The sequence below is a fragment of the Callionymus lyra genome, chromosome 5 (assembly GCF_982586985.1).
Source record: "Callionymus lyra chromosome 5, fCalLyr1.hap1.1, whole genome shotgun sequence".
Taxonomy (NCBI): Eukaryota; Metazoa; Chordata; class Actinopteri; order Syngnathiformes; family Callionymidae; genus Callionymus; species Callionymus lyra.
Genome location: NC_141822.1, coordinates 15287081 through 15312847, shown reverse-complemented (window position 1 = coordinate 15312847; position 25767 = coordinate 15287081). Strand labels below are relative to the sequence as shown.

Genomic DNA, 25767 nt, shown 5'->3' with positions numbered 1-25767 from the left:
CAATCCACTTTATACCGCAGTTCAGCTGATACTTTGTGTGTGTGTGTCTGTGTGTGTGTGTGCACTTGCATCTGATTATGGAGCATTTCTGAAAGCAAGCCTGATGGCAACCATAAATTGGGCGTTGTAATTTTTAAACAGGGTGAAACCGAGTCCGTGTACCAAGGTCAGAATTGATCCATGGTGTGTGAGGTTATGGTGATTAATGCATTTGTTCAGATAACTCGGTTTCCTTTTTTGAGCTATTACACATAAATAAGCGACGGAAAAAAAACTTCACATCAGAAAAGGTGTTTGTAGTTTGAAAAATCCAAGCTGCTAAAAGGTCACAGAAGACCCTCGACTTGATCACATACTGTGCAAGATTAACATAAGACAAGAATGCTTGATGATGTGGATCCCACCCACCAAGTCACTTCATGTGGCATCTACAAAAAACACCAGTGATTATGATAAGATAAGGAATATTTCAGATGTCAAAAATGGAATTAGTAGTGATGTGCTGATGAAGCAGTGTCATGTTGTTTAGAGGTCAGTAGGTGGCGCCATAAGTTTAAAAATGATGTTTCATTATAACCGTTGTTCAAAACAATAGAAAACAGTGCAGATGCCGCCATCTAGTGGACTCTGAAAATAATAACACTGCTTCATGAAGCTTCATCAGACCATCACTAAACATCCAATCCCATTTACCCTCGTCTTAGCTTAGGGTCAAGGTGACCCAAAGGCCCGAAAACAAATTCCTTGTGATGCTTCTGGGTCAAGGTCAAACACATTTGTTTTTGGGCCTCTGGGTCAGGGTGACAACCAAGGGTCAAAGACAGTTTGCTAAATATAAAATGTATTTTAGCCACTTGTGTGATGGCCTGATCTAAGATAAGAAGAAGAAAGTGCTCCCTTAAACAACGGGTTAAAAAGAGACTATAAAATGCACTTTCCTCCAACATAAGAACCACAGCTCCAGACATCACACGCTGTAACGTCCAGTTAAAAACACATTTTCAGCATCAAGGCGAAGAACAAACCTGAGTTATTTTGGACTGAACGGAGGAAACAATGGCAGCAGACACGGTCTCTTCCTTCTCCTGAGACGCTCCCCTGGGGAATACAATGAATAAAACAACTTTGAAAGAAGGAAAAATCAGTCATTACACAGAGAGAGAAGAAGTCAGTGAAGTAGGAAAGATAGAGACCGACGGTCAAAAAGAAAATAAGGCCAAAAAAAGGCTAAATTATGGCACTTTAACTGAGAAGAAAATGCATTATATCTATGAAAGACGATATTTATTAATCATTATATAACATAAGAGATGCCGTTTTTTTTCCGATTAATACGGTTTTCAGGGAGAGAAAGACAGAGCAGCAGAAGCCTATAGAGCAACAGCATCCATCGAATGAGTGCAGAAACGAAACAATGAATTAGTATTGAGTATATTGAAAGCACAGGAGGAGACGCAGCAGTTGGATATCACTTTCCACATTTTCAGCCACTTAATTAATTAGGACGGAAACATTTGGCCTCAGTAATCACCTGAGCGCTGACACACTGATGATGGATAATGAGAAAAATAATCCCCAGCAGAGGCGTCAGCCAAACCTTTGCATTTATTTAATTAAAATATGTTTTTACCAATAACACTTTTCATACGAGGAGGTTACTGCGGCCAATGAACTAGGATGACTTTGTTGGAACCTATAACCTTTACGATCTAACATTTCCATGGCTATTTAAGTGTCAATCACTAACTTGTATATTTATATTTAATGTATTGATCCAAAGACATGCTGTACTTCATATAACTCGATATAAACCATCTATATATATAGTTTTAAATGTATTTGGGAAATGCATATTTCTGTAATAATTTTATAAATTCAAGACATTTTAAAAATAAGTTTTTCCAGCTGGAAAATAAGAAAAACAAGTTTCTTAATCCGGATTTCATTCGTCACGTGACAATATCCCAATACTGGTTCATAAATGTGAACGAATCACCTGAACTTTGTTCCGGATCACTTTTTAACAACCTCGCAGTCCATGAACAAGAGTGTTTTAGCAGAAGATAAACGGTTCTCCGTGTCATATACAAGATCATTTAATGCTTAACTGCTTAAGTTTGTCTTTTTTATGCCCCTTTGTTCGAGGACAGTAATCAATGATGGGGTGATAAACCGTTTTTCGCCGGAGACTTACCGGGAGAGGGTCAGGCTGGACGTGGGACTCGCCGACTGTGACTGCACTCTGCTAGGAGAGGAGTTGGGCGTGATGGATGAACGGGCCTTTTGACTCTTCCCTGAGGACGGCATGAAGCTCCTTCTTTTCTCGGCTGGAGACCTAAAGGAAGAGAATTTAAAAAAAAAAAGATTCAAATGAGGAGTTGTTGTGGGAAAGCACGATTCAGGAGTGGAGTTAGCTACTTTAAATTCAAGCAATTTAATTCAGCTGAAGGCGGCTCCTCCTGTGGAAAGTAAGTGATTAATTAATTGGTTTGTTGGCTGTTAGGCTAAAAATACAACACAAGCACATGACAAATATTTCCCCTACTAGAGAATCTCCCTCGCTAAGGAGTTTAAATCTTGAATTTTCTATTAATTAATAAATTGATTTTAATTGAATTATGAATCCATCAAAACAGCAGATTTAATTTGTCTTTTTCAATTTATGCAAATGCAGCTTTAATCCATACTTTAATACAGTGTATATGTAAGTAATATTTATTTATATAGCCCTTTTCGAGACCAGGGTCACAAAGCGCTTAAACAATCAAAACAATACTCAAAAAAGTACATACTTTAAAGATCAATATCATACTGAGAACAACACAGGAGTTTCAGAAAATCAAGGAAAAGCCTGAACAAATAGAAACGTCTTAAGATGTTTCTTAAAGGAGTCAGTAAGTTTCTTTGAGGCTATTGACAATTAAGGTGAAAAGCAAAAGTTGAGCCGCGACAACTCAAACACACTCAGCATCGCTGACACTTGTATTGACAAAAGTAAGAATGCGAACGCAGCAGCCGAATGCAAATCCGTTTCCTGCTTCGTCTTTTAAAACTCTCACCTGCACTCGAAACTGATTCCTTTTCAACAACCCACTGTTATCTGCTCGGTCCACATATTGGACCCAGAATCAGACTATCTAAAAAATAAAAAAAAACGTGCTCCAAGGTTCATGCGGCACTAAAGGTGTCAGGAAGCTCTTTGCAGTGTAATCCATCACTTAAAGAATTGCAAATATTCAATCAGAAGTGAAACAGCAATTTCCCCCCAAGTCAGCCAACCAACAGGAAATGGATTGCAGTGGCAGCTGTTGGCGGATGATTTAAGATATATTTGCCAATGAATCAGAAGATCATTTACATGACAATAAGAAGGCTACCTGTCTTCTTGGCTCCCTGAACACCGATGCTTTGCCAACTTTCAGTCATTTTGTTGGACAACAAATAATTACTGATTAACCCTGAAGTGAAATCGAACAAATCGCTGATGATTTTAAGACATCATTCATAATCTGGTTGTTTATGGTATTATAAAAGAATGAAATGGTTAGGAAGCTGAATATATTACACGTATTTAATCAAAATTGAGAAAAAGAAAAACATATTCAACTTCAACTGAGAAAAATCTCTAAATTTGGGAAAATGTTGTCTGAAAATGATCTGGAGCTTGTAATCCATGCGTTTGTTTCTTCTCGTCTGGACTATTGTAACAGTTTGTTTTCATGTCTTAACAAGAAGGATCTGTCTCGTCTGCAGTTGATTCAGAACTCTGCAGCGAGAATTCTGACCCGCTCAAGTAGAAGAACTCACATTTCTCCGATCATTAAAACTCTTCACTGGCTTCCAGTTTCTTTCAGGATCAACTTTAAAATTCTGGTTCTTACTTTCAGATCTATTCATGGTCAGACTCCTCCTTACATCACTGATCTGATCCAGCCTTACACCCCAGCTCGGGCTCTGAGGTCTGTGGATCAGAATCTACTTATGGTTCCTGAACACAGTTCAGGACCAGAGGAGAGAAATCCTTCCAGACTGTTGCTCCTAAGCTTTGGAACGATCTTCCTCTCCCTCTGTGTTTGATGATCTACTGACTCCTTCAAGAAACATCTTAAGACGTTTCTATTTGTTCAGGCTTTTCCTTGATTTTCTGGAACTCCTGTTGTGTTATCAGTTTTATCTTGATCTTTAAAATATATACTTTATTGAATATTGTTTTGATTTTTTAAGCGCTTTGTGACCTTGGTCTGGAAAAGCGCTATACAAATAAAAATTACTTACTTAGTTATATTCCAAGAGTCGCTTTTTAATGTATGACAGATTGAGCTGTGCTGCATCTCTCAAACTACATCGTTCCTCATAAGAAATGGGTTTCAAACTCAATCACACAAGGGACCAAAATGTTTTAGCAGCATTAAGTCTGGTTTTGACATTTCCTTTTTATTCTTTTGAGGCCCAATTTATCTAAATGATTGCAGAGTTTGTCCTTCTACACCGAACAAATTCCTTCAACATCAGTTTAACTTGCATCATCTCTTATCTCATCTAAGAGACTGACATCTTTGAAGGTCACCATATACCATTTACAATTCTGACTTGAGCGCCCGAGTGAGCAATAGAAAGACCTTTTGTGACATCATGTACGGTACGTAACATGCATCTCCATTGGGTGTCAGAAGTGCCAATCAATGCCTGATCTCCCGCCCTCTCTAGGTTGAGGAATAGTGTCTGTGGATGTGCGGAAAAGGAAAATGTCCCGTCGCCAGTTTCTTGTCAAACCATATATCTATTTTTTGACAACTGTGTTCAAGTTGTTCGCTAGTCATGGTTAAATGTCATTCACGACTGAAGAATGGATTCTTTAATAAATGGTTGGTTTACCTGGACCGAGAATGTCGTCTGGACCGGCTCGAGCTACGTCTTTGGTGGTGGCGCTCCCTCTCTCTTTCCCTCTCCCGTTCTCTCTCTCTTTCCCTCTCCCTTTCCCGCTCTCTCTCCCTCTCGCTGCGCCTTCTTTCTGCCGATGCCTCTCTCCGGTCTCGTCTCCCGGGGGAACGTGATCTTTCGAATCAAGAGAAAATTATTTGGTTAGAAGCGAAAAGGCTTTAAAAAGAAAAGCCAGTGTATGATAATTAAAAAAAAGTGACAGAGGCTCAAAACGAATAACAAAATGATTTATTAGTGAATACAAATAGAAGATACAAACTTAACTCTAAAAAGCAGCGGAAAACGCACCATAGAAAAAAATAATAGGACTTTACAAATGGAAAAACCACGAGAGATTGTATTTAAAAAAGAGTAATATATGAATTTATTTTGACCCATGCCCTCAGTCAAGGACAAATCTATTCAATTTAGCAATATATTAAGTAAGAAGCTTTTGTAAATACTGTATATGATTTAAAATTATATAATTTATCCATCTACGCCCTGAAATAAATGAGTAAATTACAGTTTTACATGTAACAAATTGAGTTAATTGTCTTACCTGGACCTGCGTCCTCTCCTGTAAGAGCTGGTAGCACCGTGTCTGCCCCTAGACCTCGATCTTGACCTCGACCTCGACCTCCTCTTGTGCTTTTTCTTCTTTTTATCCTTATCCCTGCCTTTGTTTCGGTCTCGGTCCTTCTCTCGATCCCTCTCTCGTTCTCTATCTCGATTCCTATTTCGGTCTCGGGCGTGGTCCGCTCCACTGGATGAGGAGGGGGCTTCCCTGCCACGATGGGTCCCTGAGAGTCCGGAGGATAAACCTTGATTCTGGAGACACGAGGCTGGTATCGAGGAAGACGGCAGGTCGGACAGGATGGACAGAGCTTTCTGCATCTAAAAGAACAAATAAAAGAAATAAAGAAGTTGTGTCAAAACGAATAAAATTGAATCTTTAGAATACAAATGTACTAAATTAATGAACTTACAATATTGTCGATAAAGTTTGTTCATAAGTAAGTTTTCCTTACATTTCTTAAACTAGTAAAAACACATATTTGTGCCCTTTGATTTATTCTTAGAGAAAACAAAAACACATTTTATTTGATTGTATTTCTTCATTACTTGAAGAATGCCTCAAACAAATACACTTAGTCCAGATGGCAACCAGAAGTATCTACTCCAAATAAACATTCTTTGTTTATACAAGCTACACACACTTTTCTCATAAAAACATCCATAATTAGTCACACCATGACACTAACAAATAACACATTTAGAAAACATTCTGGTCAAAAAATTCTGCAGCAAACATGATAACAGGACTGTTTTTCTAATGAGATAATAATAACTGAAGCAGTTGTTACTCAGTATGTACTCCGTGCTGCACACCAGTCCAAACTCATTTACAGCGAAGGACATTTTGATAACCTCCTTTTTTTGTTTTATTGAATAGATATTTGAATAAAACGTGGCTGTTCTCTGTTGAGAGGCTACGTATACACTTTGAAAAGGAATTCAATAGGCATCGTAAATAAAAGCGCTCGACAGTAAAAGCAGACGTCGGGTTGAGACAAAGTCAAAGTCTTTTAACTGCCTCTTAGGAGAATGATTCATCCGGGGAATCTTTGAACGACCGGAACATGCCATGAACAGTCAGACTAGTTTGAGTTATAACTGTCAGTCGGCAAAGAGCCTTTAATTACTGAAATCTGACTTGGTCCGTTTGCATAATATCAGATCTCACGGCTGCTGGCGTCAATGAAAAGATGAGTCCATCAGAGGATTGATCGTCAAGGTCAAGATATTAATATTATAATATGAAAAGTACCAACAACATCAGCCAGCGATGCTTGAGGCAGCAGAGGAAATAAAGATTGAAGTGAGACACCTTCAAATTAAATCAGAGGTTTTGTTTCAACTCCGTAAAGAAGGAGTTCGACTCTTGCCTCAGCTGTGCCTGACGATATCGAGGCAGAGGGGTTAACAGGATGAAAGGATGATTGATGGAATGGGCTGATGTAAAAGAAAAAATGAGCCGTGAACAGAAGCACAGCGGGAGAGCGTCACATCTAACTACAGCGTTTACTAAACAGCTATTTGATGAAGGGGAGAAATTAAATTCGACACTCATCAAAAGATGTTTGGGTACTGCTTGAGGGAATAGAACACGAGTAGCTAAAAATCAAGGCTTTAAATTAGGAATGACAAAAGAGGTGTTTCCCAAACTTCCCGCCTGTTAAATATTCATTCTATCTCATACATGGACTGGTAACATACAAGTCAGTTGAGTGACAGGGACAATACTTTGCAGTCTTGTATGGAATCCCATGCATCCTGGAAAACAAACATTTGTGCGCATAGATTACCGACTCAAGCCAGGACGCTGGTGACATGGTGGACGGCGGTATGATGGATGGATAGATACTTTTATTTATCGTAGGGACATTCACGTTAATAAGTTGTTGTTTTTTTTTAATTCAAACAAGCATTTTCTCCAGAATAAAAAAATTTCTGAACGAAATAAGTTGAAATTTCCGGAAATATGTTGCCAAACTAAACAAAGATCAATAAAGAATATCGATTAAAGAATGTAAATTGTTATCTTAATCAACGTGTTTCACTGGTTGGGGTTCAACAGGATGGAAAATCACAAATTCATTTAAAAATCTAATTTGTATTGGCCTCGATAAGATTACTAACAAAACACCGGGCATGCTGCAGTATTTGATTAGAAGGAACGGTCAACAAACAAGGAGGAGTAAGATCTCAGCCAAGACTCCTTTGAACAGAAACAGAAAGAAAACATGACTTTGTATTACAATGTTTTATCTTTTTTTTTAATTATTTGACCAATCCATAATGTATATGGTCCGATTAATACACGATAGCCTTATGTCGTAGTGAGTCTGTAGGACTCGTCTCTTTCAGTCAAATACAAAACTACTCACAGATGCATTAGTTGTTTTTAATTCAATATCATTTTAAAAAGGATTTCGTAAAAGATAAGAAAATTTTGCATTCGAACGTCACACACAACAATGTATTCGCTGTTGGAACAAGCTTGAGAATACGGGCGCTGGTTGCCACAGCTCATCTGTATACGAGTGACAGAAATGGCGCCATAGTGACACACGCCATCTGGTCAAAAGGCAGCGGGCCAGTTGTTCACACAACAGTTGGCTTCCCGAGAGGCGCCGCCATGCAAACCCATCAAGAAGACAATAAATCTACATATCAAAAACGAACCAAGGATCCTATTAACACTAGAAAGACAGCCTCTATTAAAGCCGAAGATAAAAAGGCTCATATTGACATGGTGACAAAAGTATAGATCTTTGAAATTTCTGGTCATTAAGATTAAAATGTCAGGCTCCGGTTTTACATATCTCATAAAGTAAAGTTGTTGCCTCTGTGCAGATTAAACTATGAAACTCCCCTGCTTAAGGTTCTGGATACCCTTCTTCTATTAACATACTATTTATATTAACACATGTTTAATTTTCTTTTAAAACAATTTTGAAGAAAATCCAAAATCCATGGCGGCTGATGAGCCACTTCTGACCCCCATTCATCTACCCACCTCCAGCTGCGTCGCCAAGTCTAGCTCCGCTCTCTTGGCCTCTTGCTCCCCCGCAAGTGGGCCGTTGAGTGTCTGCAGGAAGAGCGCAGCCTTTCTCTTCCGCTCTGCCTGCAATTGTTTCTCTTTGGACTCCTTGGATGCCTGAGCCAGCTTCTCTCGTGCTGCGGCGGCAAGGCGGTCCTCCAGCTTCTGCTTGGCTTCGGGCGAAGATGAAACAGAAATGAAGATTGATTGTTACAAACACTCAAGCAGTATTTAAGCTCAGCTAAATTATTCCAATTTGAGTTGACATCAAGGGCATCAAGACTAGGGGGGTTTATTGGAAAGAATCTGGCGATACAATGCGTATCACAATACAGGGTCAACGAGTCGATATATTGTGATACTGTAGGAACAAGGATATATTTGTGGTATTGACCGAGAACTTGACTCCGGTGTTTCCCAATTAAAGAAAGAGAAACCCAAAGAACATATCTTGACAGCGGTATGATGTTGGTCTTAAAAGTTATGTGTTGAATCAATCTTTGCGTAATGTGGTGGTGTAATGAAAGACCCGCCGTATGTTGCTTCTGATTGGTTGATATTGTGTGGTGACTTCCATGATTGGGCTGGATTTACGCAAAAAAGGACAAACTTTTATTATCATTAAACAAAATAGCTATAAATGTGTGAAACGTGTAAATATAAGCCTAAGGAATTTCAATTGTGGCATGTGGTTTGTGGGTCTCAAACCAAATGTTTTATTGGTTTCATGCTGAAATTAAAATAGTTTCAAAAGTAGGCTTTAGCTTGAAAAATAGCGGAATTCCACTTAATAGGGAATATCTGGGATCCTTGGTTTTTGAAACAAAAATATGTCCAAATATTAGCTTTAAAAGCTGCTGGAGTGGACTGTATCCTCTCGTCCTCAGTCACACTGGGACCGCTTTAATTGAAACTAAAAAAATGACTGTGAATACTTGCATGTTAGTTGTAAATTAAATTGTTTTATTTTGCACAATGTATTGACATACATTTATTGTAAAACATATATATAAGAAAGCCAAATAAATGTATTTCAGTGCTGTTAAATATCAATACAATATTGTTAAAATGATATCGCAATATATTTATGTTACACCACTAATTAAGGCAGTTAATTGAATAACAGTTTAAATGTTTTTCACTTTATAACAAATTGCTTCGAATTGAATTAGAAATGTTTCTTTTGAGAATACATCCTCCACTGCAGCAGGAAAACTTATCATATTGATGGATTTTATAACATGTAAACTTTTCATTGACCAGAAAATGCTTTTCTCACAACACATGGTGTAGTTATCACCTTAAACCTCATTTTGTGCTTGTAGCCTTGTTCCTCTACGTGAATGTTCATCCCCCCTCTGCTATCTGATCAAGTTAGACCTGCCAAGCGACAGTCATTTCACCACAAAGCAAGGCCTATTTAGTCAGACATGCATTAGATTTCTGGAGCCAGATACACTCCCCAGCTACTCTGAAAGCATTTAAACAAAACAAACATTACACTGAGAAACCCAGACCTATTTATACATCTTTTTTTGCCTTTGCGTTGAAGCAAGTGCTGTTATGAGCTATTGATGTCTTCGCAGTCAAAACCGACATCAGTTAATGCAAAATGCTGTTTCGTCAACAAGACATTTTCACAACATATGACATATATTTGTAATCATGCGCCTCTGGAGGCAGCAACATGCTGGAAAATCCCATCAGGGTAAGGTAAATAAATCAGAAAATATCATTTCTGCAAGTGTGCAGCGACTTGGCAAAGTAGAATAAAAGCTTCTGTCACAAAACCCTGCCTGGTCTTATCCACTCCAGAGCTCAAGCTCAACATGAATTAAAGTCTCTACACAGTCCAGTTGCCACTTGCCTACCGGGACAGTCTGAAACGAGTTCATACCTGTAAATAACCGAGTACGACTATTAAATCATTTGGTTTATTTTGTATACATTTGGTTAGGAATATTGACATACAAACAGCTTCTTATGAAGATGAATGTATAAATTCTAAAACCAGCAAAGGGGTTTTCTTTCTGTGCTTTCAATGTTTTGGAATTAAGATAAAGGCAGTATAATATAATGGGTAAATTGTAGACTATAAATATATTTTAAATTCAGAAGAATGAGACTATAGGAAAAAATCCAATCCCTGCAAAAAAGTGATTAAAATTAAGAAAAGGAGACTTTAATAATTTGACTCCAATATGACATGAAACGAGTACACATGCACAATACGTGTAAATCTACTGTACACAGAGATTTTTCAAGTCAGTAATTCCCCAAAACGGTTGATCTGCAACAGTTGAACCATAAGACGATAAATTTGGGGCCAGAGAAATTTAAGCATCCAATTTCCATTGTCTCAAATTGGAACAAAGTCTGACCATACATGTTTATAGATTGTGATCCAACTAAAGAAAGACATTTTAGCTGTAAATGTTGCAGAATATAGCTTTTTTTGTTTTAAAACAATGCCCTTAAAACGGATGAGACAGCAAAGTGTAGAGGGAAAGATTAATGGCTGCTGGAATGAAAGTGTCAGAAACTCCACGTACATAAAGATATCAGTGAGAAATTCACTTGAGAACAATTGACTAAGCCATCATCCAATATCCTCAACGGTGAAGTTAATGATAAGACATTCAAGACACTCATGGAAGAGAAAAAACAATGTTAAAAGTGAAAAGAACCTTGAGTCGCATCTGTACAAGACAATTATTTTTTATAATTACAGTAAAGTCATTACATAAATCTTTATTATTGTACCTTGTTTTGCTTCCATTTCCTCCAGCGTTAGAGTCGCCTTCTTGTCCTCCGGTGAGGCAACTACAGGCACTTCCTTTTCAATCACCTCACCGATTACACCCTCTAGAAACTTTAAGAAAATATAAAATCAATTAAAGCGCTTGACAAATTGGCATTCACATATCAACATTAATTACAAAGATGTGTGCTGAGAAAATCATTATAATTAAGCCATGCTTAATAGAATAGAAGAAATGATTCCAGTTTTAAACTTTCTTAATGAGTTTAATGATTTAGAAGAGTGAGGCGTAATCCTTGTTTACAAAATAATTTATCAAAACGATCTCAAACAATTATAATGAACAACCAACATCATTTCCTCATGAGTTGAGCCATGAATATATACACGTTTCATTCATACCTTATCCTCGTCAGAATCATCGTCCAGTCGAACTCTGTTCTTCTCCAGGCTCAGCAGGTCGTTGTCTTTGGCCTTGATGGCGAAACAAATGGGGGCGAAGTTGCCTTTATTGTAGGGACAGGGATGAAAACATGGTTAATGTAACATGCATTAGGTATTGGCACTTAATATGCAATATGCAATCATAATATGCAATCCCTAACATGTCATTATATAGTAATAACACTTCAACACTGTAGATCTCTGCACTTTAATTAGCCTATTGAGCATTTTTAATGTTATACAAAATCCATATTATTCCCTGACACGCATGTTTCTTCATCCGCTGCATGGTTTTATTGTTCCTTTTTTGCTGTTCTACTATGTTTTCAAAGATTTGTTTTCCTCTCTCTGTAATAACTCCTGCTCATACTGACCATTAAGACCAATTGTTTTCATTGTTGTTTTAATAATCTCATGTTAACGTTTACTTTCCGAAGGGAATAAAAATGAGGCATTGGCTATAATCTTGCATATTTACAGGTATATGTTTGTTATAGTGTATTGTGCCTATTTTAAATGAACACACTTTTTTGGGGGGGCTCCACAAATGGAGCCAACTCACTGTTTTATTGAGTCTCTCTGCTTGCTTCAATGAGTCACATGTAAGACTTTTTTAGGACCAAAATTATGCAACTTTAAAACCATTTTAATTGCATATTGGTGAGAAATAATCATAAATACAAGAAGAAATCTCAGAGACCTCCACGTCAAAATGCTTTACCGAACTAAATACAGAAGAGTTTCTATGTACAGAAAAAGAAAAAACAGGATTGGCAACAAGTTTAACAGTTTAAGGACAGAAATGATTGTATTATGTAGGATCGTAGGTGTTCTGTAAGTAGTTACCATGTAAACACCTGAGTAGCAATGCATTGCAAACCTTGGATGTAATGTTAGCTCATAGTTACCATAGCAATATGCAAATGTTAAAAACACTTTAAGAGTGTGAATGTCGGAGTGAAATGGTCTGGTCACACAATGCTTTACGAGTTAAATGCGGTGATTATGTGAGGCAGGATGAAAGCCGCAGAATCGAGGACTCTCCAAGTTCAAGGAGATTTTTTCTTTTCATACTGAAATTTTAATATAATTTGAATCTATACTTCTTTTCATACTATAGTCTGATATCTATGACCCAAAAAAAAAGCCCAAAACTCTGGTAAAAAAAACACAGATAAACACAAGGACTGACTCATGTTCAAAAACACATTACATCAGTTGAATTACCTTTGGACATTCCTGTATCCTGTGCAGCTTCTTCAGGTTGTAGTTGAGCAATAGCTCCAGTCTAGATGGAAACAAAAGAACGTAAACAACTGCAAAGCTCAGATTCAAAGATAAATAACAGTTTGATGTATTGGTTCGGACAAAATAAACTCTATAGTTTAACTTTATAAAGTCAGAGAGCAGCTTACTTGTTGTTGTTTTTTTTTAATTCTAATTATTGTTATGCTTTTTATTTCATCATCGTTATTTCCTCAACCAATGTTGTTGTTTTTAATTTGATTAGTTAGTTTGTTAAAAAGAATAAAAAGGTATTAAAAACATATACATGATTCTATTATTAATAACCATCCATCCATTATAAAAGTCTAAGAGCATAGTCTCAAACCCGTTTTAAAGAAAGTGGAAATTAAAGCTGAAGATAAATGCCTGGAAACTTAAATAAAAAAAGAAAATGTATTAGGGATAAAAGGAAATTCTATGAAATGGGAAGGTGGGCGTATAATTGGGAGAGTGTCTATTACGCTATATGAGTCGGAGTCTGTTTTTTTTTTCAAAATGTATGTATTGTACTTCCTCCGCACAAAATCCAATTTTCCTGCCAAAAGACTCAGAGACTTCCCTCGACCATACTGATCATGGTCGACACACGTGTTACGTGACGTGATATTTTTATCTACACTTTTATTGTATTTTGCTTATACAGAATTCCAGTTTCTTGTTGATGTTAAATTACTCCTTGCATTCCTGGCAAATTAGGATGTGTGGGAGCAGCAAAGTTTCCGTGGAATTCATTTTGCAAGTCCCACGACTTTGGAAATAAAACAGTTGCTTTAAAAATTTTAAAAAGTCAGTTTGATCAAAATATTAATTCAATTAAGTTGTAAAGTGGAAACTGACCTTTATTAAAGTAAACATGCACCAGCCAGATGGAGGCAACGATTGTGATAATAGCCCGGGAGTAAGTGTTAAAATGGGAACGTCTGGTCTATCATTATCTATGACAATGATGGTACTTGACCTTACTTAGCGATTCCATCGGTTACCGACTGACTTGTTAAGAATCACTGGTGTGAAAGAACTGACAACATAACATTTGTCTCTCTTCATTTTTTAAGGCAGTATGGTTGCAATTTCAAACAAGGGGCAGAGAAAGGGAGGAAACGACATGGCAGGAATGACCCAATTCAAGCATTATTGTTGTGTGAATACAGCCAAACATTCCATTTCATGCTCTCCTACTTCTCATATTTAATACTCAAATATCTCCCACCGCAGCCTTTGTTGCCTTCGCGCGGAGATAACCGACCAATTCTGTACTGTAAAACCTTTGGACCAATTCTTTCAAACTGCTGACATGCTTACTTAGGACTGACAATGAAGTCTGAACCACAAGGTACATTTCTATCACGTTTGAAGAAAACAGGCAGAGACAGCTACAGACTGAGGAATACTTAGAAAGCACTTTGTTGAGTATTTGAGTGCAGAAGTGCAATATACGCTTGGCAATGGAAAAGCACCTTCATGTCTTCCTTCTCTTACATTTTAAAAGGAGGCAAGAGGTTTGCTTACGTCTACCACATCTATTTAGATTTGTTTTTCATGGCCAGAAGTGTGGGCAGAAAAATGTTGTACATTCATGTAAATAACTTGTTTCCATTATCTGTACTCTTCAGTAAACATCAGCATAAAGAACGCTTACTGCATTTACAGCAACCAGTCCTTGCCTCAAGTGGTCATATATTCCAGCATATTGCTCTCAAATGAAGGACACTGCATTTTTTTTCAGAACAGCAGATGTGTAGTGGTCATTTTATTAGATGCTTCAACACAAGCCAGGTCGAGAAGTAACATTTGGTAATCATGTTTTCCTTCAAATGGCTATTGGAACCATTAGATTCAGAAAAGTCATCAGTTTTCGTTCATACTCCCTAATTGTTTAACAGAAATGGTAGGTAACGATTATCACACAAGCAAGTTGCTCATTAAAACAAACATGTGATAATAAAAAAATGTTTTAACTTGTGCCACAAACGCACAAGTACAAATAACATGCTTAATAGTTTATTATTACGCTGTTAATATTTTAAAAATGTGGGGGAAATTTTGGCTTTTCAATGATGGACTTTAGTCTACATTCAAATGATTGAATACACATTTGGAAAATGTATAGACTTTGACAACTTAAGATATGGAAAAGGTTTTTTTCTATGCTTAGACCTGCTTCAATAAAAGGCACAATTCTATGATGACAACTATTCAAAGCTTCTCAGTTTGCTAGACATGCTTATTGTGAGATGTGGAAGAATTAATTGTATTCAAACCTCGGCGATGCCTAAGAGAAAATTTTTTAGGAGACTTGACTTGGAATGTTTATTGACTTAAATCTGGGATAATCTGACAGCTGAAAGAATAAGATCGCTGCGCTGTATCTCAATAAAAAGCTTCTGCTGTCGTGCCCCGATTTGATTCCTTGTTTTATCCGAACATCTATAGTGAACCGTGCACGTAACCAGGCTGTCACGTCGCTGAATTATTTATATCTAATTGGCCAAATGCAATCCTGCTTTTTTTTTGCCTTCTCATTTCTGTCACAATCAGTGAATATTTTGGGATTTTTGTGAGGCTTTAAATCAGACTATTTCCAGAACTAGGGCATATTTCTTGAATGCAAGAACAGATTACACAGTTAAAGCAGTATACAGAAAACAATCCAGCTCAACTACCATAGTCATAGCAAGACTGACAACCCTATATGAAAAGCAGAGACAAAATAATTGTATATATATATACATATATATATATATATATATATATATATTGCCTTCTTTCTCTTTCAATTGTAATTTTACACTTGGAGTACACGGACAAGAAGTTAATCATAGAAAAAAAAAAATAATTCCGCCCACACTGCCTCAAAGGGATTGACTGAATTCACAGCCCATTTAAGAAGTGAACTTTGAAGACTTGACTGTCATTAACATAAAATAGGAGGCTTTTATAAGCCGATAGACCCATTAAAACAATCAATAGAGTCCTCCAGCATGCTCCTCATAGCAATGCAAATGCAGAATGACAGAAATAGGTTCATACATTTGTAGGGCACACTCAACCACAGCTCATATAATTTATCATCATAGGCTGTTAAGTGAATCCTTGCTGTTCTCAAGTCTCCTATACAGCTTCATCCTAATTAAAACTCCAACTGTGTTGTGCTCACTTTCTTTCTTTATTTAAAAAAACAACAACAACACAGAAATTAACAGAAAGTACAAAGTAATTGCACATTACTGGTGATGTGAAGTGTGAATATGAATACTGTAGATGTTTATTTTAGCAAGCTGAACAAGGCAATAATCGTTGTAAAAAGCCCCACAAAGTGTAAGAAAAATTGGAATTATATTGATCAACCCGAATAGTATTGTAAAAAAAAAAAACAAGACATAGATGTCATGTTGTAAATCACTAATAAAATGTCTATTATATCTGAGGTTTACATTTAACCTTACACAATTTTCAACTGTAATCGTATCAGATATTAAAGCTTGTTTTTTTTCCATTTCACCAAACAAATTGATATGTTGTTATTGGTGATGTTAATGTTGTTGTGACCAAACCTTTATTAACTTGACCAGATTTCCTTAAAACAATCTTAAATTAAACATTTAAAACAACTTCAACACACTTGTGACGATTGTATTCTAGAGTTACAAGTTCATGTATTGGAGGTACGACACATTTAGTTACGGTAATTTAAACCGGCTTTTTTTAATTAAGATTTACATCTAAAACTTTCCAGTTTTAAGTGACCTACTATTTCAATACCCTGATTATGTTTTAGTTTTTACACAATAGTCCATAAAGCATAAAGACAAGCATGTACTAACTATCTTTCTGAAGCATTTATCACTCAAACAATGCTGTAGGTCACAATGGCACCACTTATTTACCACCAGTTTGTATTGTAAAACAACCAAAGTAGTGTTCGTTGTGAAGAAACAGTAAAAAAAAAATTAACAAATTAATTTAGTTTTTTTAAGCAGTTAGAAGCTCATTTAGCCCATGAGTGCTCATCGACCATAAATGGCATTGCAATGGTCACTTGTTGCCTCATCATCTTCAAAAGATCGACAACATCAACAACAGTTTAATGTTGTAAAAGTTGTTTCAATTTGAAAGTTTAATGCCAGATTACAATAGGAAAAACTCAAGTGACTGACAGCTTTGATACATGTGATACAAATAAAAATGAAAACTGGTAAAGAAAAAAATAAATCTTTATTGGAACCATGTTTGAAACATTTTTTGGTCGATTGTTAGTTTGGTTCCAAGGCAACGGTGTGAGGGACACAGAAAAGTGATGTGAATTGTGAGTGAAATAAAAACGGCCTCCAAACATAAGGCTTTCACAGGGATGGACCATAACAGCAAGGTACATTTGTGACACAAGCTGGACTGAAGTTTATCTAAGGTTACGAATGTGACGAAGATTTTAAAAAAATGAACTCAGACCAAAGACCGTATTAAAAATCCACTTTACCTCTGGCAGGCTTTTTCCTTCTTTCTGCATGAAGTAATTCTTCTTATACTCATAATATCTGTTGAACTGGTTCCAAGGTTGCAAGAAGTCAAACCTACGGTAGATACAAATCTAAATTCAGACACCAAAAGTATTTTGAACAGATGACAGTATCAGAACAGGAAACAAAATAAAAACGTGTTTAGCATATTTATTAGATGAAGGACTGACCGCGGATCCCTCTTGGCTCGCACACTGGCCTCGAACTTAACCCCGTTCCTCGCGACATACTCGGCCAACTTGTCGATGACTGGCTGGATGTCCGGAGGTGGAGGAATGATTGCTGGTGCTGCTGCTGAGGCGTTAGCTTTTAGAATGCTGGGTGGATAAAAGAAAAACCAAAAACATCTTAAATACCTTCAAACATTAACATCATGTCATCAATGATAACGTATTTCCTCTAATTTCATTATAGACTCTCCTTCAAAGTGGTGCTTACTCATACTTAGCTGGAAATAAAAAATCCCTGTAACAGCCTTTGGGCTAAATACCTGACAAATTCCAGTTTTACGAAGCTTTTACTTGCTGCTGCTCAAGTCGATTAACGGCACTTAAGTCAATGATTTGATACATCTAAAAGCTTAAAAGCACCCCGTGAAACTTTGACTAAATTAATTGTAGGACCTATGGCATCTTAGTTTTTTAGCCTGGAACTGTACGAGTCATAATCACATTTAAGAATACGCAAGCTAATGTGCAGAACATTAGATGAAAAACATATTAGAAACTCTAGTAAAGCAGAGAGACTCCATTAAGGTACTTGTTTCTCATGAAGTTTTAGAAACACAGCTTACCATCAAATGTTTAAAACAACTTCAGTGATTAAGGTATTGTGCCCACAGCAAAATAAAAAAGTTATTTCAAAGCTGACCCAAAATCCTTATATTGCAATTTACATGACTATAAAAACATGAGTTCATCATGTGTTTTCATACCTGGTATCACGGGCTGCAAATGCGTTGACCTGAGTAACTAGTGATGTGGGTTCAGTGAGTGTGGAAGTAGTTCCAGGAGGAGGAACATCTCCAGATGAGGTAGGAGGGCCCATTGGATCCGAAGTGTTATAGTTGTAGGTTACATCCACTCCAGGCGGAGGAGGCGCCAAGCAGAATGAGCCATCAGGTAGCATGTAGTAGCCATAGTACATGGCTGGAGCGCTCACTGTAGAAAAAGGAAGGAAACTCTTGTAACAATAATTCAAGTGAAGACCACGATTGGTTCAGTGGTTTGTAATAAGTTCAAAGAAAAACCTTCAATTTTCAAAAATGGGGGGGAAAATGTGGCACATAAATGTTCAGTAGTCATGGATTTAACTTGTGGTTGTTATGAAGTAAGAAAAAGCAGCTCCTGTGACTGGAAATGGAAAATCGGCAGCCAAACAAAGAAAAACATTTGTAATCGGCCACGGTGCGGATATTGCCCTGTCAAGTCAGGAAACAAAAGAGCTGAATGAAGACTCAGCCCTGTGTGGCAAAAATGACTTTTAGAAAAGCTTTCAAAGATGAAAAGTGACCCTTTACGTGGCAATTACTTTTATTATAATAACTTCTTCTCTTTTTTTTTTTTAATGGCAGCACACTTAAAGCAAAGCTGGTCGTTGGTATGAGCCCAGCTTAAGGCTACTGAGAAAACTTGGTCACTTATCATTTTAATACCAAGTGAATGTTCCCCTTTTCCTGGTGATGATGTTGGAATGAATAACAAAAAAAACTGCTAAACTATCTTACTAGCAATACTGTACAGTGTAAAAAACGCATTGTTAATACATGTTGTTTTTATTAGATATTAGAACATGACAATTCAGTCTATTCTACTTTAGCCCACATATTATTGCATTTTATATATATATATATATATATATATGGTCCTTTAACGACCAAACCATTCGCTCTCTGAGTTCAGCATGCAAATCAGAAGAACAATGAAAAAAGCTTTCAACATGACTTTGACATCAATAGGGGTATTTAGTCGTTTTATGTTGTGGGTGTGATTATGTGGCAGCTCCGGATTTCACTTTAATTGTAAAACAAGCATTCAGTTGTATTATAATACGTGTGGGTGGTTGAGCATAAACCTACGGGGGGAGGGATTGACTGCAAGAGTTGTCGATAAGCAATTAGTGTCAGGCCTGCTTTAAAGTCATTAAATAATAGATTCTAATAAAGACGCTCACAATATCCAGAATATACTGTGACATTAAAAGTCCAGGAAGACTTCCAAAAAAGGTATATACGTCTTTTTCCCCTCAAGAACGTATCTCTATTTGGCCACTACTATGCAGAAATGTTTATTTCAACAATTGTCTAAAGTGATATAAAATATATCACCTAATAGTCCACAAACTACTAACTACATCACATTTTTTAATAAACACGGTTGATTATCAACCATAGTTTCACCTCTTGGTCAAGGTGCCCGGAATGCCCGAAAACAAATGTGTTTGAGATATCCATTGTGGTGCTTTTGGGTCAAGATGAACATCCTCCACCACTGCAAATGTATTTCTGAAAGCCAGGGAGGTCATTCACCTTGACCCAAACACAAGGGATACCACAAGTACATTTGTTTTGGATATATAACGAGGGTTACTAGTCTTGAAGTCTCAAGACCTTAACAACTCTATAGCTCATATATTAAATTACCCACCAACATCAAACAGACTGCATTTTTAAAGTAAAAAATAGAAAACACTTCTCATTTTTCCAAGAATTTAAAAATTCAACAAAACTCTCTTTTAAAGTTAATAAAATATAATTTCCGTAGGCAGAAACAAGCTATACAGTTGGTACCAGACTATTTTTAACGGCTCCGCTTCTCAGACATGCATTCTGCTGAAGGGCACCCACTTTAACCGTCTAAAGGTTGTATGAATTGACATCTCGTCTAGAGGACATCTATTAATGAATGAGGGCAACGATCATGGAGTTTTATGAGCGATTTTTGAGAAGGAAGCCGTGATTCAGTGCGAGATGGTTCGCTCAACAGCAAGAAGACTTCTGGGCTTAAATCAAACAAAATCTGACCATTCCACTTGGACTATTGGAACATTTGCCATTGAAAATAGTCAACATACGGAGCAAGTTTTAAGTGCCAACAACAACTACCTTCAGCTGTATACGGTGGTGGTTGTGTGCTGGGAGCAGCTTGTTCCACTTCTTCCGGTTTGGTTTCCACTTGCAATGTGCCATTTTGTTCTTTGGCTTTACGAACAAGCGCTGCCAAAGGGTGGTCCGGATCCATCACTCGAAGGGGCTGCAGAAGAAAACTAAGGTTAGGCAGTTGGGAGAGGAAATGTTATCATACAGCTTGAGAATGCATTTATTTAATCTCTTTGTTTGTATATATATATTTTTTCTCTCATAATCACCTTCAGCAGTTCCTCAAAGCGAGAGCACTTCTTGGGGGCAAACAAACTGGGATGCAAGTAGCTGCCATCCCCATCATCATCAGAATCTTCTGAGGATTGATCTGCAGACACAAATAAAAGCCTCAAAAATGTAAGAAAAAAACTTTGGTATAAGTTTCTAGGCTACTGTCAGCAACTCCCAAGGTAGGAAGTTGCTGCATTTATTCTTCTTTTTAAACATTTGCGAAGCTAAGAAAGATCAGCTCACCTTGCTCGTCTTGTTTTCCAGTGGAAGGAAGGATGTAGCGTCCCTCCTTCATGGCCAGCAGTATATGTTTGTAATATGGATTCAGGTAATGGTCAAAACTCAGGAAGTCAAACTGGGAGTTGCTGGACTGTTTTGCTTTCAGCACAATCTCAAACTGTGCCCCTTGCTGACAAACAAAGTTTGCCGTCCGTTCAATAATGTTGTGTGTTTTGACAGTCGCTGGCTACAAGAGAGGTGGAAAAAGAAGCATTTATTTTACACCCTCAGGTTAGTAACCGAGCAGAACAAAAAAGGCTCTTGGATAAATAAGATGGAGTGGCATATAGGAAAACATCCCAGCCATGTTGCAGGAGTCAAAACTTTAGGTAAACTCTTTTGTACCATTTTATTTTGCAAAAGAAGAACTACTACCTCACAATGCACTTTGTGCACAACAACTGAACTTGAGGGTTATAACAGGAGTGTAACCAAAATGAATTTGGAATAATGAAACGGAGGTATGCAAAATAATGGCAAGTACAAGTGTATCTATTTGTCAAACATGTAAACAGAGAATTTGCACAAAAAAGTGAAATTCACCCTAAATACACATGGATATTTTAAATCATTAAATAATTAGTAAGGGCTAAAGAACTTCTTAATTTTGTTTCACCTTTAAGTCTATGAAAGTTAAGGTATTTAATAATAAAAGAAAGAAGCACTTGAGGGATCTTGTCGTGGGATGAAAATGATTAAAATACCAAACAAAACCGAGCCACAGAAAATACTTTTTATCACAAAGCTATTTGCCACATTAATTGCCTTGTGTTGTCATGTGAATATCAACTATGCTTCATTTGCATGAGAATATAAATCAACATTTTGACAAATCCCGTATGTGCCCGACTGTTTTTCAATAAAAATGTAAATACATTAAATGAAATGGCTACCACATCCTGTGATTTCAAACGAATGTGTAGCGACTACAAGTACATTTCAGGCAAGGAAACTGAAAATAATAATAACTTTCATTGACAAAAAACAAGACAAAGCTTTCCCCCAACCTGGTCCATCTTAAAGATTTCCATTTGCTTTGAAGTTATGAGTCTAACGATAAGGAATATTATAGAACTTCAAAAAGACATTTAAAGTGATCACACATGTGCTTCAAAGTGACTGTATTAAGGAGGTCAAACTTACCAGTTCCACATCCGGAGGAATCATTAAACCTTCTGGAGCGACAAACGGTTCTTCATTCTCTTCAGGCTCAGCTTCAGCTAAAATTAAATTTTGATAGAAATCAGATGATCAGAATTTTTTATTATTTTTTATTTTAAACCAGTAACTAAAAAAACTAAAAAAAACACTTTAAGTCTAAAATTATTGGTTAAAGCCACCATATATTACTAACCTTATATTGGGGCTCTTGGGTAAATTTCTCATAATCTGAAATCTATCTTATATTCACAAGAAGTTTGACATTTCTTTAAGCTCTTCTGATGTCAAGATCTTCTCCCTGATCAGCCTCCTGACTGGTCAAAGAATGGAGTCGGCAAGAGAGAGCTTATATACGGCCTATTTTTTGCAGCTCCCAGTGTAAAAATATTCAGCAAAAAATAGCGCCTCATTTATAAGAGGAAGGATTTATCGACTGTGATTTCAAAATGTTGGGGTTGAGATACTTACCAGCTTCCTTCCTTGCCCCATCCTCCTCGGTGGGCTGAGAGGGGTCGTAATAATCAGCGCTGTATTTGAAAGCCACTGCATTGTAGGTCCCTTCATCAGCCAGTGCCTCACTCAGTCGTTTGTATTCTTCCTCTGTAGCAGACACAATACAAGGACTTATAGCAGGAATCTACAATTGCTAAAAACTCACCCACGAATAATTTGCTGCTTTTAAGCACATTATTTACATTTTATTTGGAGATTATGCTAAAATAAATCAAGATAATCCTATGTGCTTTTCAGAGTAATTTGTTTTGGCACTGATACCAGTGAGGAATCAGCATTAACACAAATCTAAAAAACTAAAACATTCTTCAAAAGTGAGCAAGATAAACAAACTTATAAGCAAACAAAGATGCTTGATTAGTATTGAAAAATGACATCTTCACTTTTAACTTTTTTCCCTGTTTGACAAAGACAGTGTCACAAGCTTTTTTGCTAAATGACGAGCTTAAGTACACAAACAAACCTTGTCTGGCTTCCTCTTCCAGGAGGTCCGTGTGTAGAGCCAGGTACCTCTCCTCATCGCACAGTGTTTCAATTCTTGCCTCTTCCTCCGACAACTGGTAGGAGGTGTTCCATGAGCCGCTGTCGTACTCTGAGAGGTCATGCAAGTGACCACGACCGTCATACCTGTTGAATGATAATCGGCATTAGAGGGTACGAAGAAAACTTTGAATACATTTGAACCTACTTACCCAAGATTTGGGGAAAAAAAAAGCTCTAGATAATTCTATCAATAGCATCTATTCCGCCTAAGTAAAACATCTTAGAACTGATATAATAAACTGTGTTTAAACACTGTTCGGGCAGTTAATAAGCTTGTTTCATGTAACAAACCAGTGGTCCTAAAGTTAAACAAACAAAGCAACATCCCCTTACCTTACAGGGATAACTCCCCCCTGTAACATTGATCATTACTTCTAACTGAAAAGAAAGTTACATTCACACAAACCCGGGTACATAAATACCTATCCGTAAGAATTCAAATGGACAGCATTTTCCTGGCTGCGTCTCTCTAGGCCACATCTTCTTCACGAAGAAACGGGACGCTGTGGTTGGCATTCAGGGTTTGGCAGGACCCTTTAAGCCTACCTTGCTGTGGAGGAAACTGGGTTATGTGATAAAGACACATGTAGATGCTGAGCATAGAAAATGGGATGGGGGCCACTGCAGTATGTTGTGGGTCATCTACAGCCATTAGGAGGTTTACATGTATCCAACTAGAGTATTTTGTTGTTTTAAAATGAATAGTCTGAATCCTCAAACGCTGCAGTGGCATTTTTGTTGGACAAGAATTGTCTCTGGTTTAGGTTTATACATTAACACATAAACGTGTTTTATTACCAGAAATAATTCTTTCAAAATACCAATATGAAAGGCCCTCCTTATACTTTTGTTATTCAGATTTATAGTCAATTATTTGTAGAATCGTCAATAAACAAGCCCTGTGACATGTTTGAACAGCTAAAATTGTTTGTTTGTGTAATGTTTTGGGGGCCAAACAAAGGCATGGGGACATTTCATGTTAGCATAAACATTTACACATTTACAGAACATTTGGAGCATATCACAGTTTCTTCAGTGCATGCGAGGGAACAGAAAAAAAACACAGGTTTGTCATATATATTTGCAGAACATTTGCAAAAGCGTTGCCAAGTTGTCTCTGAAACAAGCTAACGCACAACACAGAGGGTTAGCATAAGTGTTTCGGTCACAATGTTCAACCGACCTATCAATCATGATGCGCTTGTCCCCCATCCATGGGATGAGATGTTTGCCCTGATCGTGGTAAAGAGCCCGTTCGTCCTCCCGAAACAGTTTGCAGGCATATCCGAACACCAAGAGGTCCGCGTACTTGTCGCTGTCACCAACATCCTTCTTCACTGGCTTGTTGTTTGGGTCCGTCTTGGTCCCCCCGCGGCGATGCATCGCGAAAAAGACTCGCAAAAAGGAAACGTATATTAATGTTAAAACAGTATCTAGCGTTTGAAGTTAACTGGTTAGATCCATGTGGCCCAGATTCGACAAAACTCCGTAATGTTTTCCTCAGGCACACATTCTAAGCGCTGTCGGCAGCCATGTTTGAAACACGAGCCTGGTTGAGCGGCACTTTCGTCACTTTCAATGGCTCAACTTATTATTCTAAAATATGCTACCCGTCGAGAAGTTATACTTTTCATTTTGTTTAGGTTATATAGTTAGGTAAGGTTTTTAGGTATATTTTTCACAGTCAAATATATACTTTTATTATATTATTATTTAATTGCTTCTTGAAACTGACGAAAGTGCGCTTGTTAAACGTATACGACGCACACGATGCATTATTGTTTACGCAAGTGTGTTGCTCCTATTTTGTTCTCCCCTATATATTTAATATAACTGTTCTGAATAAAAAATATATCCGAACAGCAGCTTTTAAATATTTAAAAGAGAAAATGATATGGTATGCTCAGAAATATCACATTAGTTGATTATTTACAGAAGTATTTATTTATATAGCATTTAAAAAAACAATATTTTAATAGAAAAATAAGATATGATTCGCTCAAATAAGTTTATGTTAACCATGGAGTGAAAACAGATCTCCACTAAACTAACCCTCAATATTATTTGCTTCATTAATCTTTCTGTAAACCTTAGATGTGTCTTATGTGTCTTAGTGTGAATGCCAAAAAAAAAAGTAATTATTTAGGATTATTTTAAGTTTTTTATCATATAATTGAAATAATTTTAATTACAAATAAAAACCTCTGATTGACTTTTAGTTAGATTTTAAACCAAATCAAACTACTAGTGATGGTCTGATGAAGCTTCATGAAGCAGTGTCATTATTTTCAGAGTCCACTAGATGGCGACATCTGCAATATTTTCCTTTGTTTTGGACAACAGATCTAATGAAACATCACATTAT

At 37.0% G+C, this 25767-nt stretch overlaps 1 protein-coding gene across 1 annotated transcript in view; it reads right to left on the bottom strand.

Moving 5' to 3' along the window:
- sfswap (splicing factor SWAP) overlaps nt 1-24933 on the bottom strand; it is a 29928-nt gene extending 4995 nt beyond the window's left edge. Inside the window, exons 1-18 of the mRNA XM_087791074.1 lie at nt 24586-24933; nt 23323-23486; nt 22815-22946; nt 22329-22405; nt 21150-21372; nt 20903-21003; nt 20640-20787; nt 18471-18696; nt 17707-17853; nt 17497-17590; nt 12960-13020; nt 11691-11794; nt 11291-11399; nt 8504-8700; nt 5483-5817; nt 4876-5055; nt 2195-2335; nt 1026-1098 (exon numbers count right to left, since the gene is read on the bottom strand). Of these exons, the coding sequence (XP_087647200.1) occupies nt 1026-1098; nt 2195-2335; nt 4876-5055; nt 5483-5817; nt 8504-8700; nt 11291-11399; nt 11691-11794; nt 12960-13020; nt 17497-17590; nt 17707-17853; nt 18471-18696; nt 20640-20787; nt 20903-21003; nt 21150-21372; nt 22329-22405; nt 22815-22946; nt 23323-23486; nt 24586-24785 (2712 nt within the window). The 5' untranslated portion in view covers nt 24786-24933. The remainder of the gene's footprint in view (nt 1-1025; nt 1099-2194; nt 2336-4875; nt 5056-5482; nt 5818-8503; nt 8701-11290; nt 11400-11690; nt 11795-12959; nt 13021-17496; nt 17591-17706; nt 17854-18470; nt 18697-20639; nt 20788-20902; nt 21004-21149; nt 21373-22328; nt 22406-22814; nt 22947-23322; nt 23487-24585) is intronic.
- Nucleotides 24934-25767: the final 834 nt, after the last annotated feature.